This window comes from Megachile rotundata, chromosome 4, assembly GCF_050947335.1.
Source record: "Megachile rotundata isolate GNS110a chromosome 4, iyMegRotu1, whole genome shotgun sequence".
NCBI classification, from domain to species: domain Eukaryota; kingdom Metazoa; phylum Arthropoda; class Insecta; order Hymenoptera; family Megachilidae; genus Megachile; species Megachile rotundata.
In genome coordinates this window covers 18,926,870-18,940,987 of record NC_134986.1, presented here as the reverse complement: position 1 = coordinate 18,940,987, position 14,118 = coordinate 18,926,870, and the positions used below count along the sequence as shown (strand labels likewise).

General features: G+C 44.9%; 1 protein-coding gene across 1 annotated transcript; it reads right to left on the bottom strand.

Annotated features, from left to right (window-relative positions):
- Positions 1–7,223: 7,223 nt before the first annotated feature.
- On the bottom strand, positions 7,224–9,274 carry LOC100881738 (gamma-glutamyl hydrolase-like). Its single transcript, XM_003699852.3, has 8 exons — positions 8,959–9,274; positions 8,520–8,643; positions 8,374–8,424; positions 8,222–8,296; positions 8,009–8,163; positions 7,822–7,928; positions 7,516–7,744; positions 7,224–7,444 (listed from the first exon to the last, which is right to left on the bottom strand). Exons 1-8 carry the CDS (start codon positions 9,068–9,070, stop codon positions 7,302–7,304), a joined length of 996 nt encoding a protein of 331 aa, XP_003699900.1. The 5' UTR covers positions 9,071–9,274; the 3' UTR covers positions 7,224–7,301.
- Between the last annotated feature and the right edge of the window lie 4,844 nt (positions 9,275–14,118).

Below are 14,118 nucleotides of genomic sequence, written 5' to 3'. Positions count from 1 at the left end.
AGAGACATACTTTACATTCCGAACGATCGATCACGATCCTCCGGCGTTTTTCGAACCACGATTTCTGCGTTATTTCTTTCGGGAAACTTCGTTACTCCTTCGGAATATCGATGTCGAAAGTTTGCGAAGTCGAGAAGCAGTGTCGGTATTAACGTTAGGGCGATGTAACGAAAAGCCACCGTAACGAGGTTCAGGAGTCACAGCAATTTGCTCGTCTCGTGTCGCCGCTATCGTCGCGAGTTACGAACCAAGTGGTCCAATTACTCTTGGAACGAACCGCGTATTCACCCTTGCACCGTAACGTAATAGGGCGCATGGAAACTAGAAATGCATCCTGAACGTAATTCCGCTCGAAGTTACGAGCAAGTTATTCGCGTAACAATGAGCTCCAGCGTAATCCGCTTCGTTATCTTACCGTATCAACTACTCGCGTATGCTCGTGTCCCGTTTACGATATAACGATAACAATAAATAGTCTTCCGTTCCAGTCGATTATCTTGTCAGTCGCGCGAGCTGAAACAAACGGGCGAGCGAGGACGCGCGTCAAGTCGCGTCGCCAACTTTTATTCTCCGCATTATTATCCGATTGGGAAGCGAAACGAGAGGCGAACGAGGGGCAGAAAAAAACGGTATACCGTCGTGCTCCGGTGTCACGCGAGTATTTACTCGCTCAAAAAGTCGCTTCGCCATCCGGTTCACTCGTGCGCTCCCTTCCCGCTCGTTGCACATCCTCTTCGGCTTCACCCACGCTTCTTTCTCCTTCTGTTTACGCTTTCTTATCGCGTGTCCGTATATGTTACTAAGCTACCTCGATAATTGTCTGTTCGATCGCGGTGTTTCCGTCCATCGCGGACTATCCGACATCCGACTCGGTAGTCCGTGATGGAAGAGAAGGCGTACAATTCATTCGGAAGGGTATAGGAAAGTAGCTGGCACACGCTTTCAATACTTTTGCCCTCGAACAATGTAAGAAGAGAACGTTCTCATAGTTCGCTGCCACGGTCAAAGCAATTAGCATCTTAATATACCTGGAGCTTCGTTAGCGACGCGTATCTACGCTTCGCGAATTCCTTCGTTTCTTTATCCACATTCGAGCGGAAGACAATTGCTGATCCGAAGATTCGTCGATACCGCGAACGGAAGAATTTGAATACGTAATAAAGAAGATGCAAAAAAGGCGACACGGAAAAAAGATCTGCCGCCGTCTCGATTCGGTAAACGTATACGGCGTACGCGCACCAGGACGAAAGAAAGTACCGTAATCGCGTTTACGTCGAGAAGAGGACAAGCGAGTGCTTCTGATCCTCGCATTGTCCGCGAGCGTGTGCAGTACGCGACTCGAGCGGTTTCAGCGGGTCCTGTTCCCTCAATTAATAAAAGTACTGCAAAAAACGGGACCGTAGTTGTAATTAAAGCGCGACACGGAAGACGGTGTTCTCTCTCGGAACACGACTCTCGACCGAGTAGAATGAAAGGACAGAACTGCTGGACGCCGCGCGCCGGTCATGCTTCATGCCAATTTAACATTCGTCCTCTGGCAAACGAAGGACAGAGAGAGATACCCGGAAACGATCGTGACGAATCCCCAAGTTCCTCATATTTTCGGTCGGAAGCGACTGTTTAAAAAAACAAGCGTTTTGAACCAGGAAAAACGATATGGTAGCAGTTCTCGTCTAACCGGCATCGTCGAGAAAAAGTGGAGGAATCTTGTATAGGAAGTAAGCGCTTTGCGTAGCACTCGAAATCCAGCATCGATATCCACAACAGGAAATGTTTATGTTCGATATTAAAATCGTATCTGTACTTTTTAACTCTGTGAACGTTCCTCGAGCGTTTTCGCGTTTAAGGTCGTTTACACCGAGCGAGGGTGTGGATGATACCGAGGCTGGATCGGTATCTCTATTAAATGGAAGCTATCGTCCTAAAGGCTGATAATTTGCAACCAGTTACTCGTTAATCGTTTCTCGTTGTATCGCGGCAACGTGGAAGCTCCGAGCTTTCGCGTCAGAGTCGAAGGATTCCGATAGATAAGAAAATATTAGTCGGAACGAACTCGAGGTTATTTACACCTGCCAAGACAAAAAATGAAACAGCCACCCGACCGCGGGATCGGTTCTTCGTTAAATATTATACAAGCATCCCCAGCCTCTGTTTCTCCCGGCGCTGATAATACGTGTTGGTAGACGGCCGTGCGAGCAGACGGCCAATTATGCAGATCCACGCGATTACAACACAATCGAGTGATTTGCCGCTAAGAAAAAGAAGTTGCAACGTAGCGCGGAAGCTCTCCGTGCGAAACTTGCAAATATTTTTTCCTTTTTTGCGCGCACCTAACCCAACCACGATTATGTCGCTTTACGATTTACGCGTACAATTGGTCATAGTTAATAATGATTATTTCGCGAAAAAGAATCGTAGGAATGACAAAGCACCTCTGGAGCTTCGAAAACAGCGAATCGATTACTGTACTCTCCGTAACTACCCGTTATTTCGGGACACCCTAGAGAGAACTAATCCGTTTCGAGTTCCATAGACGGTACGCAGGAATTTCCAAGCTCGCTTAAAAGGTACAAAACTAAAACTATTCCTCCTTTGATTAACGATACGGCATGGTTAAGACACGATTTTGGCAGTTCCTAAGCAGCGTTGAAATATTCGCGAAACGCAAAGTATGTTCGGTCAATTTCCTGTGAGCAACAACACCAACGCCAGCAACGAACGGTACTCGCTAATAAGATCTGCATCAGATCGTGATTTCTTCTTTTTCGTCGTCGTTTCCTCGCCACTATGCATCGCGCATCCGCTGCTCCTCCGAGTTTTCTTCCTTTTGCCAGCATTAGCGAAGATGACGGTTGCACACGGTGGGAGATGATGGCTGGTCTGACTATAAACTTGGAGGGAATACGCGTTCATCGTGGTTAATGTACTGGAATCGTGGGGAATTCATGGTCGTGCGTGCATAGGCCGGAAGAATCTGGTCAGACCACCGAAAACTGACACAGAAACCAGCTGAACCAACCAACGATACCGCTACTCGTTTCTTTGTGTTCCGAAATACTTGATAATTCCTCTCTTCCTCTGCGTTACGATTTCTTTGTTTAAACAACTTTAACTTATTTTACAACGCTTTCGTTAAAGAATTTACCGTATGCAGAATATTCGAAAGAGTTTAAACTTGCTTTAGTCAAAATTTGGTCGAGTAAATACTCGTCCAAGTTTACGAGTTCCCTCGTTAGAGACAACCTCGAACCACAGAGATTTACAAAGACCCGTTCTCGTTGCACCTGACTCCTGGTCATGGACCCTGGAGTCGACATATGCTCGTACACGCGTATGCAAGTCGGATTAATCTCTGGCAATTTATGAGACATTACCCGGTCGACCTTCCGGTACGTGGATGGCTATTACCGCGGAGAACCACGTGGAACAAGAGCGAGAAGAAGAAAAAGAACAAGACGCGAGTGGGGGCTTTTACTTGTACGTTGCATCGAGTTTCTTCCTCGTATCTTGTTCGATCGCTTTGTTCTCCCTGCAATCGAGAAAAAAATCTTCTCTGACAATGCTTATTAAACCTCCTGTTGTTTCTTTTCGAGACTTTTGGCCTCTTCGATTTTTAATAGAGAAGCCAACGCAACGATTCATCGCGACGCATTTTTTGTAAGCTTCGACATCTTAATCCTTCGAGCAAACTATTTTCATGCATCTTCGAACGTTCTCGCGTTGTGTAGCCGCTTAGGTTACCAGGTGGAAATAAATTCGCGGAAAATTAAGGCGGTTCTTCGGATCGTGCTCGATTCGTCGAGCGAGTGGATCTGCTCGAGGTGGCGGTGGACTCGATCTATTCGTCGTCGCCTTCGTGTAGCGTAACGAAGCTCGTGGGCAGGATGTACCGTTGCTGTCACCAAACACCAAAGGCGACGACTGCTTCCTTGCTTGTCTCGTGGTTTCGTGGATCAAGATACCAGTAGAATTCCCGCGAAACCAGTCGAGAACACTGTCGCGTGGCTATCGACGCTGTTCAACGGATGTAGATGCCACTAACAGATGCATCTGTACGGATTACGACATCGCGTGATTTAATATCCGACAACTGGTCCTTCAGCCAAGTCGACGATATCCCTCCAGCTCGTGGATAACGTAATCGCGCATAGTTATGCCAAATTAACGTCCCGCGAATCGGCAAGTTTTCTTTGATAGCTCCGCCCTTTCTATGGATGGGTTTCCGATTAAAAATCGATCATGGAAATTCGCCGAATTCTTCGTATCTACACGGGGTACGGGTAAGACGTTTCCCTATGTAATCGAAGAATGTCGTGATTACGCGGTCCATCGGAGCTAAATCCTACAAGATTCTAAGGCCGTTTTCTCTCTCCTCTTCGTCGCGGTCCATTTTTTCGTTCTGTGCTGCCGCTTCACGCCTGGATGAAAGAGACACGCCTCGTGGCCGCCGATCCGGAAATTCGTGGTCAGCATTTAGTAGTATACGGGCAAAGAAAAGAGTGGCCACTGGAATGCGGACAACCGCGAGATCCGAATCGAATTAGAGCATCGGAGAATTTACTCGCAATCGCTTCTTTTTCGATCGGTGATATCTGTGGCTTCGTTTTCGTTGTCTGACGACCTTGATAACGACAATTATCGCAAAGGCAATAAATTTCTGTTAATATCGCAACCCGTTATTCGCGTAACAAAAGCGATTCGAGAATGGAGTCGTAACTACCCTGGGGTACGGAGTTGTCCAGATTCGAATCGACTCGATAAAAATATTCGAACAGAAAATTCACTACCCCGTAATTTCATCCACAACCTTGATGTTTCTCGACAATTTTTTCTGTTCGATTAAGCGTAACGAGCCACGTAGTAAGGGCAATCTTCTATGACGCGTAACGAGATGCCCATTATCGTTTGCAACTTTAATGGGAGCCAGAAGAACGACCGTACTCTGTCTGTAATTTATACGGTGTCCATCGTCGCGTTCCCAACCCCGAGATTCCATTACATTGACCCCCGTCTCGTGCTGCTCCAATTAACGCGCGTCGTTCGTCTTTTCGCTTACGAGCAAACGCCATCGATTCCCACTGGAATGGGACTAAATCCGCGCTAACGTTTCGCTCTCGATTCGATCAAATATTATTCCGTCTGTTAGTTCCAACTGTAAGCATTCGCGCTACAAATACATACGCGTGTCATCGAAACTAGGTACGTTGAAAAAATATTTGAACGCGATCAAACTTCAAGACGGTCGCTCGACAATCCTCGTAACCGTTATCGTAACAACCGTAAACGATTTATCGAGGCCATCGAAATCGGACGTCCGATATCGATCGGAACATGCACGCTCGAGTTTCGATAGACGCCGCGCCAGCTCGATGGCCTTGAATTTACATGCGTGTGCGCGCGAATCTGGGTCTGCTCGTTACGCTTCTTTCGCGATGTTCCGATTACGAGCATACTCCATCGGTCACGTTCAAAATTTCCTCGCATATTATTTTCAAGAAAGTTATCGAAAATATTCTGTAGAAACGAAATGTTTTGTTCGCGATCCGTGACGAACTAACGCGAGCAACTCGAAGAAATCGTGAAAATAATTGAAACCGTGAAGAAGAGAAGCGTCGAAGAGAATGTCCGGTAGCTGCAGGTCGTGTTCGCCGATCCGAAATAACCGAAGATTAATCGGTCGTGACCGCAGGGAAGAGAGTAGAAGGGTAGAATCGAAAACGTGTCCATGTCCGAGACTCGATTGCTGACCAAGCTTTTATCTGGCCAGAAAAAAAATACGAGAGCAACGTGTTCTTCGTGTACACGGCAATGCATCCTCGGCTTGGTAGGTGGTACCAATTGCAGCCAACGGACTACGGACCTAATCGCGGACCTGGTCACAGTCGACAAAACGATCAGCAAAGAGCTATCTTGCCTACCATCGGAACTCGACGAGCTCTCGAACGTTGTTATGTGGAACGGCGTTGATCGCGGTACAGTTACATTCACGCCATCGAGCACATCCTTGCGGATTCCGGCTAGAACAAGGATGCGAACCGCTCATTCGTCGTGTTATCGCTTTCCATTAACGAATCGAGAGTAAACGAACGAATCGACGCCGAAATGTCACCGGTCTACTCGAGGACATCGCCGTGTTCTTATCTGAAGGAAATTTACGTTGCAACCGAGTCTACGATAATCTGGTTATGCCGGTCGAGGCTTCGAACGAAATCGCTTTAAAGTCGAAAGGAATCGAAAAGATCAGTAAGCGCGGATTGAAAATTAAATAAGAAATTTCGAGCCCTTTTTTTATAGCTTCGACCATTTTAACGTTAACTGTTAACTCTTCTCGATTACCGGACGAGTATAATGTTTATAAATTACTGGTGTCCGTAAGTGCGCTCGTCATTGAAACGAATAATTTGGAAAAGTCTAAAGTATGATGCGATTCGATGGCCCGAAAGTATAGCATATGAGTTCGAAGCTTAATAAGCGAGATTATCTGACAGGATGTCATTGCAAAAACGAGGCAGTTGAATTTTATGATCGAAGCTTACTCGATTATAGTCTTTCCTCGCAGAATGTGAAACAAAGTTAGGGGAATCGCAACGGAAGCAATCGACGTACGAGCCTCGTAGAACATTCTGTAGCGTCGAGCAAAGGAAATTCATCGAAACGAACAAGTTATCCCTCGAACGGAAATAAGAAAGCTGATCTTGAATGAAATTATTGCGCCGTTGGTCGGGTAACCGCGAGGGGTGCGAGTTGCATGGAAATTATGCGTGTGTATAGAAGGCTGAGTTAAGTGTCTGGCCTAATGGACAGGTACATAATTTTACAAGGACTCTTTCTGGCCACGAGCAACGTTGTACGCTTTGGAAGCCAGCTTCTTCCTCCGAGACTCCGCTAGATCTTTGATCTGAAATTAAATTACCGCTGGCTGGTTGGCTGGCTGTACGAGCTGACGATAATTTTCAACCACAGTCCCACCACGGTGTCCCGTCAATTTTATTTGTTTACGAGTTAGCAGCTGTCGTCCCGCGACCCCGTGTTCACTGCTGGGATTTTCATACCAGTCACCTATGTAAGTACAGTCAACGACAAATCTGACTTTCTCAAGATAATGTAGCTGCTAGCTATTTATCGAGGTTTAACAATTTCAGGATAGATTATGAACACCGACGGCTTGGAATTTGGGAACCCAGCAATTTCAGACACAAGAACTCTGATTCAGAAATTCAGAATTCAATTTCAAACGTTCTAATTTATATTTTACCTATTTCCCAACATCTCGTATAACGAAACGGAATATAAAGATTATCTTAATAGGTTAAACCATACGTTAAAGCAAACAAATAAATTTGCTCAAACGAGGAATTCCGTCCTGTATAAGTTGGTTCGTAGTTATAGATCAAAAGCGATTGCTCTCTTTCCTTGTTGGCAAATCTGTGAGCGCTCTTGCGTGCTGCGTAGAAACGTTAATTAGTTATTCGATAACTGGTCCTATATTTTCACCGACAGTTTGCGTGTACATACCTTCGTTAACGAAAAATTCGGCAAAGTATCGCGAAGATTGAGTCGGGTGATCTCCGTGTGGAATACGTTTGCCGGTTACCCATTCGTATAAATTTTTCTCGGGATGAAATTGTAACCCGTAAAAGGGAAAAGTAACGTGTTCCAACGATGAAATGAACGAAATACCGTTTGTGTCACTGTTTACAGATAATACCCGAAATACGTTGTTTATGGAAGCTGTTTTTAAGCCCTATAATACATCGCTTCGTTACTTATACAGAAAAGCGTACATGACTTTTAAATAGATATTCAACGAATGAGATGTACCTGTTTCGTCACGCACTGACGGTGAAAATTAGCAGTCACTTTTTCGTTTTCTAGTATTTCTAGAATATCCTTGGGAGCGTTTCCGAACAGTCTGCTATTATTAAAACCTAAAATGTAAACGAGAGCAAGAATAAAAACACTCGGTAACAAGGGAACATTTAACGTTGAATTCGAGTTACACGATTACCTGGTTCGAATTCAAGCTGAAGCGGTTGACTACTGCTACTGCACGGTATCCTAGGGTCGTTACCCTTCGCAGCAACGTACGTTAAAAATTCAAATCCCAAACATATACCTAAAATTGGAAAGTACTCGTCGTTTTTATTCATCCTCGTTGCGATCCTGCAATCGGAAAGATTGAAGATATATCATTCCCTAATGTGCATATTAATTTTGTTACTTATAAATATGGTTCCCAGCTGCCCCATATCCATTGGCTCGATTAAACGCTGCCCCACCACCAGGTAATAAAACTCTGTCGAAAATATTGAAAAATATAGTTGAATTTAAGAAAGAAATCGTGTTCTAAAATTTATTCGATATCTAACGCACCCATTAATTTCACTCATGATTTCCTCGTAGTACACTTCCGGCATTCCGATCCTAAAAGAAGAAAGAAACGTGGAAATCTTTCTCGCGATATTAAACGTTATCTAATACTATCGTATATTACTACGTATTGTAAACTATTTATTTACCAAATTGGAATAGCTCTTGCACCAGCTCCTTCTACGAACTTTACGTACGATGCAGCAATGTAGCTATCGTAGTGCGACCCATACTTTGCCTTTTGACTATAGCTTAGTTCTTGCGTTAGTATACCTTCGAAAGAAGAAATACGACGAAAGTTTGACTATAAGTATCCTTAGCTATCATGATAAATAACAAGCGAAAAGTAACTGCTGTAACATACTTGCAGATTATTTGACGCTTCGACTGTTCGAAGCTGTGAAACATTTCATTAGGTAATATATATGTTACGGTGAAAGACCGAAATCTGGTGAATGTCGGCATTCTCCAATTTCGGTCTTTCACCGTAACATATATTTACTTTCCTGTTATAATAAATCTTATCTATTGTCCTACGATAATTCAATGTATAACTCGTGTTATAAATATGTGCCAGTTGATACATACCTATGATAGGCCTGTTGTTTTCCGCAGATTTGTGTATGTGTCTTCCTGTAACGGTTGTGCAATACAGTGTAATAAACGAGAAAACAATACATGTCAGTATCGTCGACGACATCGTTGAGCCGATTCGGGAGCGAACACTCTGACTCGGCAGATTGACTGCAATCGAATGAAATATTCCGCAAAAGTATATTTAAACGCTTCTTGCAACCGTTATCACTTTAGTACCGCTATCGCTGACCACTTAAGATGTACGCTTAACCCTCCAGCATTTGTCAGTGCATTAGTGAGCACTAACTATCCAGTTTCATACTATCGAAACGAATAAAAACAATTAAAATCTTATGTACCACATTTAAGCTACGAGAGTGTAACCTTCTTTACTTACGAAAAGTCAATTTACGACTGTTCGACTATTATATAAGATATTTTGAAATGTATCTCTGAAACGAGTACAATTATCAATCAAACAAGATAAACGATAGCGCCATTTTTTTTCAGATAACGATTCAATATTCAATGAATCGCTTAGAAAATCTTATAAATTTTATAACCATTTCGTGGCAGAAAGATGACATTTACATTAAATATCGACAAGCAGGCAATTGTATCATGTTACATTGGAAACAAGAGCAAAAGGACGATGAAAAGTAATAGGCGGTAGCGTTGTACGAATTTGAAGGTGGTAGCGATCGAAGAGTGCACCGCTGCAAAGCCAACGTTTTCGAATTCCGCTAAAGTCGCCGTACGATTTTTATTCAACGGCCATTATGTATGTTCGTACATCACGTGCTGCGTTATTAGCGAGCTATCTGCCCAAGCATCTATGGAGCATGAACATCTTCTGCGGGACTTGTCAATTATACAGATTTATGATCACTCCCTTCCTCTTTCTTTCAGCCTAGGCTATGGTCCGCCAGCTATCCTTGTCGCGATTTCTACGAATACACCCACAAACGTACGCGGAGTATCGCTTCGCGTGTCTTTGACAGTCAGAAAGGAAAAAACGGAAGGTAGAAAAATACGCAACTGATTAACGATCGTCGTTAATCGCGGTTACCTCAGTTACGGTTAAGCGGTTTTCCTTAACCACCTCCGGTGACGGTTAATCACGCGATTTCTTCGCCCGATCGCTCCGTTGATCGATGAATTTCCATGTACGTAATCTTCCGTTAAGAAAATGCCCGTTTCGCGGCTTGCGTCCGATACGAAAAAGAAATAATTTAACCCAGTGCAGATAGTAGAGTTTGGTAAGCATGGCAAACGGAAGAGAAAATCATAGCGTTGTCGAGAATTCTTCTCGATGAAGGGGTTCGCACGCGGTTGTACCAATGATTCTCGTCCTTGACGGCGCGAGTTCGAGGTGAGGGTCGAAATTTACGCCGCAGTCGCGATGTTAGCAATTAGCTAGGCTCGTTTTAATCGCATGATCCCACGTCTGGCCGCGAGTGCTATCCATGGAATAGCGTGCACCGCGAGTGCGTGCGTTAATGACGTGCAGAAGTCGACCTGCGGCCGCTCGTTTCGCTTCTCGTTTCCATCGCGGCTCGCGCTTGCTCCAAGCGCGAAACCAACGGAAGGAGCTGAAACGCTAATTAACTTGAAACTCGGTTCGCCACTTTGCTTCGTTTCTTCGTATTGGAAAAACGAATAAATTGTCACGGTCGATACTGTTTGACGCCTCGGGAATCGTATCCGGAAAGAGGGTAGATACATATTCGTAGAATCGTCGAAAATTAAATCGAACTCGACTCGCGTGAGCTGTCGAACGTACGACTCGAAAAAAGGAGAATATTTTTCAACGTCTCGTGGAAACGAGGCTAACGAACGAGACGACTAATTTCAATTACCGAATAACACGTAGCAGGTCGATTAATCGAAGATCGATTTGATACGGTGAGTTTAGAGGTGGCGCGGCGACGTGTCTGGGTCAACGAACAGTAAACCGAAGCTCGGTAAAATCGTGTTCGATCAGATGACATTAAGCAAGCTCCGATCAACGATCGTAACTACGCGTGGAAAGATAATGCTGCTCCACGCGTTTCGATACCGTTGAACTTCGATTAATGTTCGTTTCTAACTAATTGCACGAGGCGTCCGCGACGATCTTTGCGAGAGTACATAACATACTTGACATAACCGATGCAATTTTCTCGTTCCCCTTCGCATAATCGTCCACGCATTCGACGAGCATTCCACCGAACGGTCCGTGAAAATATGCTTATAGATTTGCTCTAACGGTTGTCCTCCGTTTGAAAGCGGGTCTTTCGACCAACGAAGAAATATCGATTCTGCCCGCGATTCTTCTACGAAGCTTCTGACAGCTGACGCATCGTACCGTTGCGCTCCTTGCAAACTACGCTTTTCCTTCGGGACTTCTTACAAATTTACGTGGTCGTGTAAGAGCAAGTTCGCGGAATCTGAAATGCAAGTTATAGCCATTATGCCCTTTCACTCGTATTCTGAGATCTTTTAATCGTTTCTTTACGCTTTCCTTATCATTTTGTTCGTAACGTATCGTTTCTCAAAGTTTGAAAGTTCCAAAGGTCGAACGCGAGCAAATTACCGGTTACAAACGACGGCCGAAGAACGTGTCTTTGGTATTTGTTCGCGATGCAAGCTGCTGCATTTTTGCGAAATTGGATCTACGAGCATCGCGCTATCCGATGAGTGTACGACCCGCAAGGTCGCTCCGAGACATCGTAAGTAACGGAACAACCGCACTTTATTCCTCGTTTCCATTCTTATCCTCTTATCTATGGAACAACGGTTACCACGATGGGAACACGGCTTTCATTATTTTCAAATTACGCGAGTAATACTGACAATTTTAAGAATCATCCGTGAGCAGTATGAAACATAATGTTAGCAACGGTTGTTACTTCCGTTGCCACGCTATCCGTTGAAACCTTTAGTTGGCACTTTCTTAACGTAATTCCGACGTATGGAAATCGATTCGATACGAGACAAAGAGGTGTCCAGCTATTCCAAGATGACGGAATCGATTCCGAAAACTTTCGGAATACTTGTCATATTCTTCAACGTTCTTTGACCGCGTTCGAAAGACGAGCAAAAACCAAGGTCGAATACGGAGGTAGCTTGCCATCTCGATAAGAATGCTAAGCATTCGTTAGACGAGCCACGCGTTAAACGAATAACGCTCAGCTTCGACGGTAATGACGCTTAAACGCTGAGCCAGCGTACAATCCATTAGCTTCTCGCGCGAATAACTAGAAAAAATGGCATGGCAATATTTCAGGACGGGTCGTGGTTTAACTGTACATTCGCCGGTGGGCCGAGTCGTAACCGGTAGCAGGTGGAAATGATATCCAGGCTCGTAAAGGTTCTTACGATTCTCCTCCTATCGTTTTTTCTCACGGCCGTTTCCATCCTACCGTTTAATTAAGATTTCAAGAGGCTCGACCACTTTGTCGCCTACGTTGTTCTCTCCTCGCTCCACACCATGGGATACCGATTCCGATGTAATCGCGGCTCGATTAATTATTGTTTCTCATCGCGCGAACTCGCGCCCCACCGCGCCGTTTCGCGCTTATACTCGCGAGTAATTGCCCGTTAATTACAGATACCAGTTTTCAGGAGTATTTAATAACTCGAACCGTCCGCGGCCGCCACCGTTACTTTTACCGCGGATGATCGTTATCGGCTCGATACATAATTCAATTAGAACTTGTTCCTACCAACGGTTTCGAACTTTATCGATCGTCGTTTTTATTCGTTCAACCGGTTCGATCCCTTGGCTCAAGTAAGACGCCATTGCTTATGTAGAGGGCACGTTGGCTATACGACGCTACATTCAGAGTTGTCGAATTTTTGCGAATATTTGTTGGGTCAGTTCATGACACCTCTACACGAGCAAAAATTGGTCGAAACAGTTATGCCGCGGGCGTCGCTTCAGTTTTCTCACGTAACGCAGGTGGTCGAGAGTGAAAAAAAGAAGTAGCGAGTAGTCATTCACGCGTTGGCACGTCTCGTCCTCTCGAAACCGCGTAGCGTGTATCGAGCGTGTCGCTCGAGATCGAACAGCGGGGACACTGAACGTTCGGTACGTGTCACGGGCCAACAATTATGGTGGCCGTTCATGGGAAGTGGCCGCTTGCAAATTTGTAAAAACGGTACGCGTGGACGAGTCGTGACAAGGATGTGTAACAGGTTTGAAAGCAGCTGGATGCAAACGGGGCTGACAGCTAGATGGACGCGAACGAGGAAGCATCCCGACCATTTTTCTATTCTACCGGCTTAAACTACCTGGCTGTGATCAAACTTCTTCGCAACCAGTTATTCCTAGTAATTATGCTTTCGCTCGAATTTTTCTAAAAACTCTTTCAGACTTCGGAATGCGTGCAACGCGTAGTAATTTCTAGCGCGTGTCCAACATCGAACTTGGTTGCATTCCAAGCGCGTGAAATCGGGATTGACAGGTGATATTTGCTACGACGACGATTTCAAAAATTTGTAATTTCCTAATCGATCACTGGAAAATGAGCATCGAAGAGCATCGGAGCCGGGAAGCACGAGTTGATAAGGTTGCCTATGAAATCGAAAGATGAACTCTAGTAAAGCGTGGACGGTTACACTCGAGTAACGGTACAACGAGTTGCGCGATGCACTTTCGACCGCACTCTCGACGCGGCGCGGCGTCTTGAATGCGAATTCGAAATTCTAGGCGGAACGCTTGCCGATTATTCGCGGAATCGCCTCGTGCCTCCTCGACCACCCGCAACCCTTTCCCAGAATACGTACGGTAAGCTCGCCGTGCCACCATTCGAGACCACCGTGGCTCGATTCGTTCGTGCGCATTCACGAGAACCTTCGTGCAGCCGCCGTGAACTGTCCAAAACAATTTTCTTTTAAATCGGCGAATTCTTCGAAAAATTCGATCTAAAGTTCGTAATCAACTCGTAAACGAGTTGAAACAACGAGCGTTTTGTCGAAGATTTAGCGAGCGCGAGAGATATTTTGCTGCATACAAGTGTGATTAATGATGAAGAGTCCAAATAAGGACGCGAATGGACGAAGAACGGTAGAGGAAGCATCGAATGGTCATCGTGTATAGATCATTAACCTCGACGGTCTATGCGCGACCAATTAATCCTTGTTATTAGTCTGTAGAATGGCGTGCGTGTACGCGATGCAAAAACACAT

What these genes read in the sequence shown, in the direction of transcription:
- LOC100881738 (XM_003699852.3), bottom strand. Translation starts at nt 9,070, where the DNA reads ATGTCGTCGACGATACTGACATGTATTGTTTTCTCGTTTATTACACTG. An exon ending in GCTGGGAACCATATTTATAA is followed by an intron (nt 8,164 to 8,221) that starts GTAACAAAATTA and finishes TTCCGATTGCAG; the next exon opens with GATCGCAACGAGGATGAATA. An exon ending in CGAATTTTTCGTTAACGAAG is followed by an intron (nt 7,445 to 7,515) that starts GTATGTACACGC and finishes GTTTCTACGCAG; the next exon opens with CACGCAAGAGCGCTCACAGA.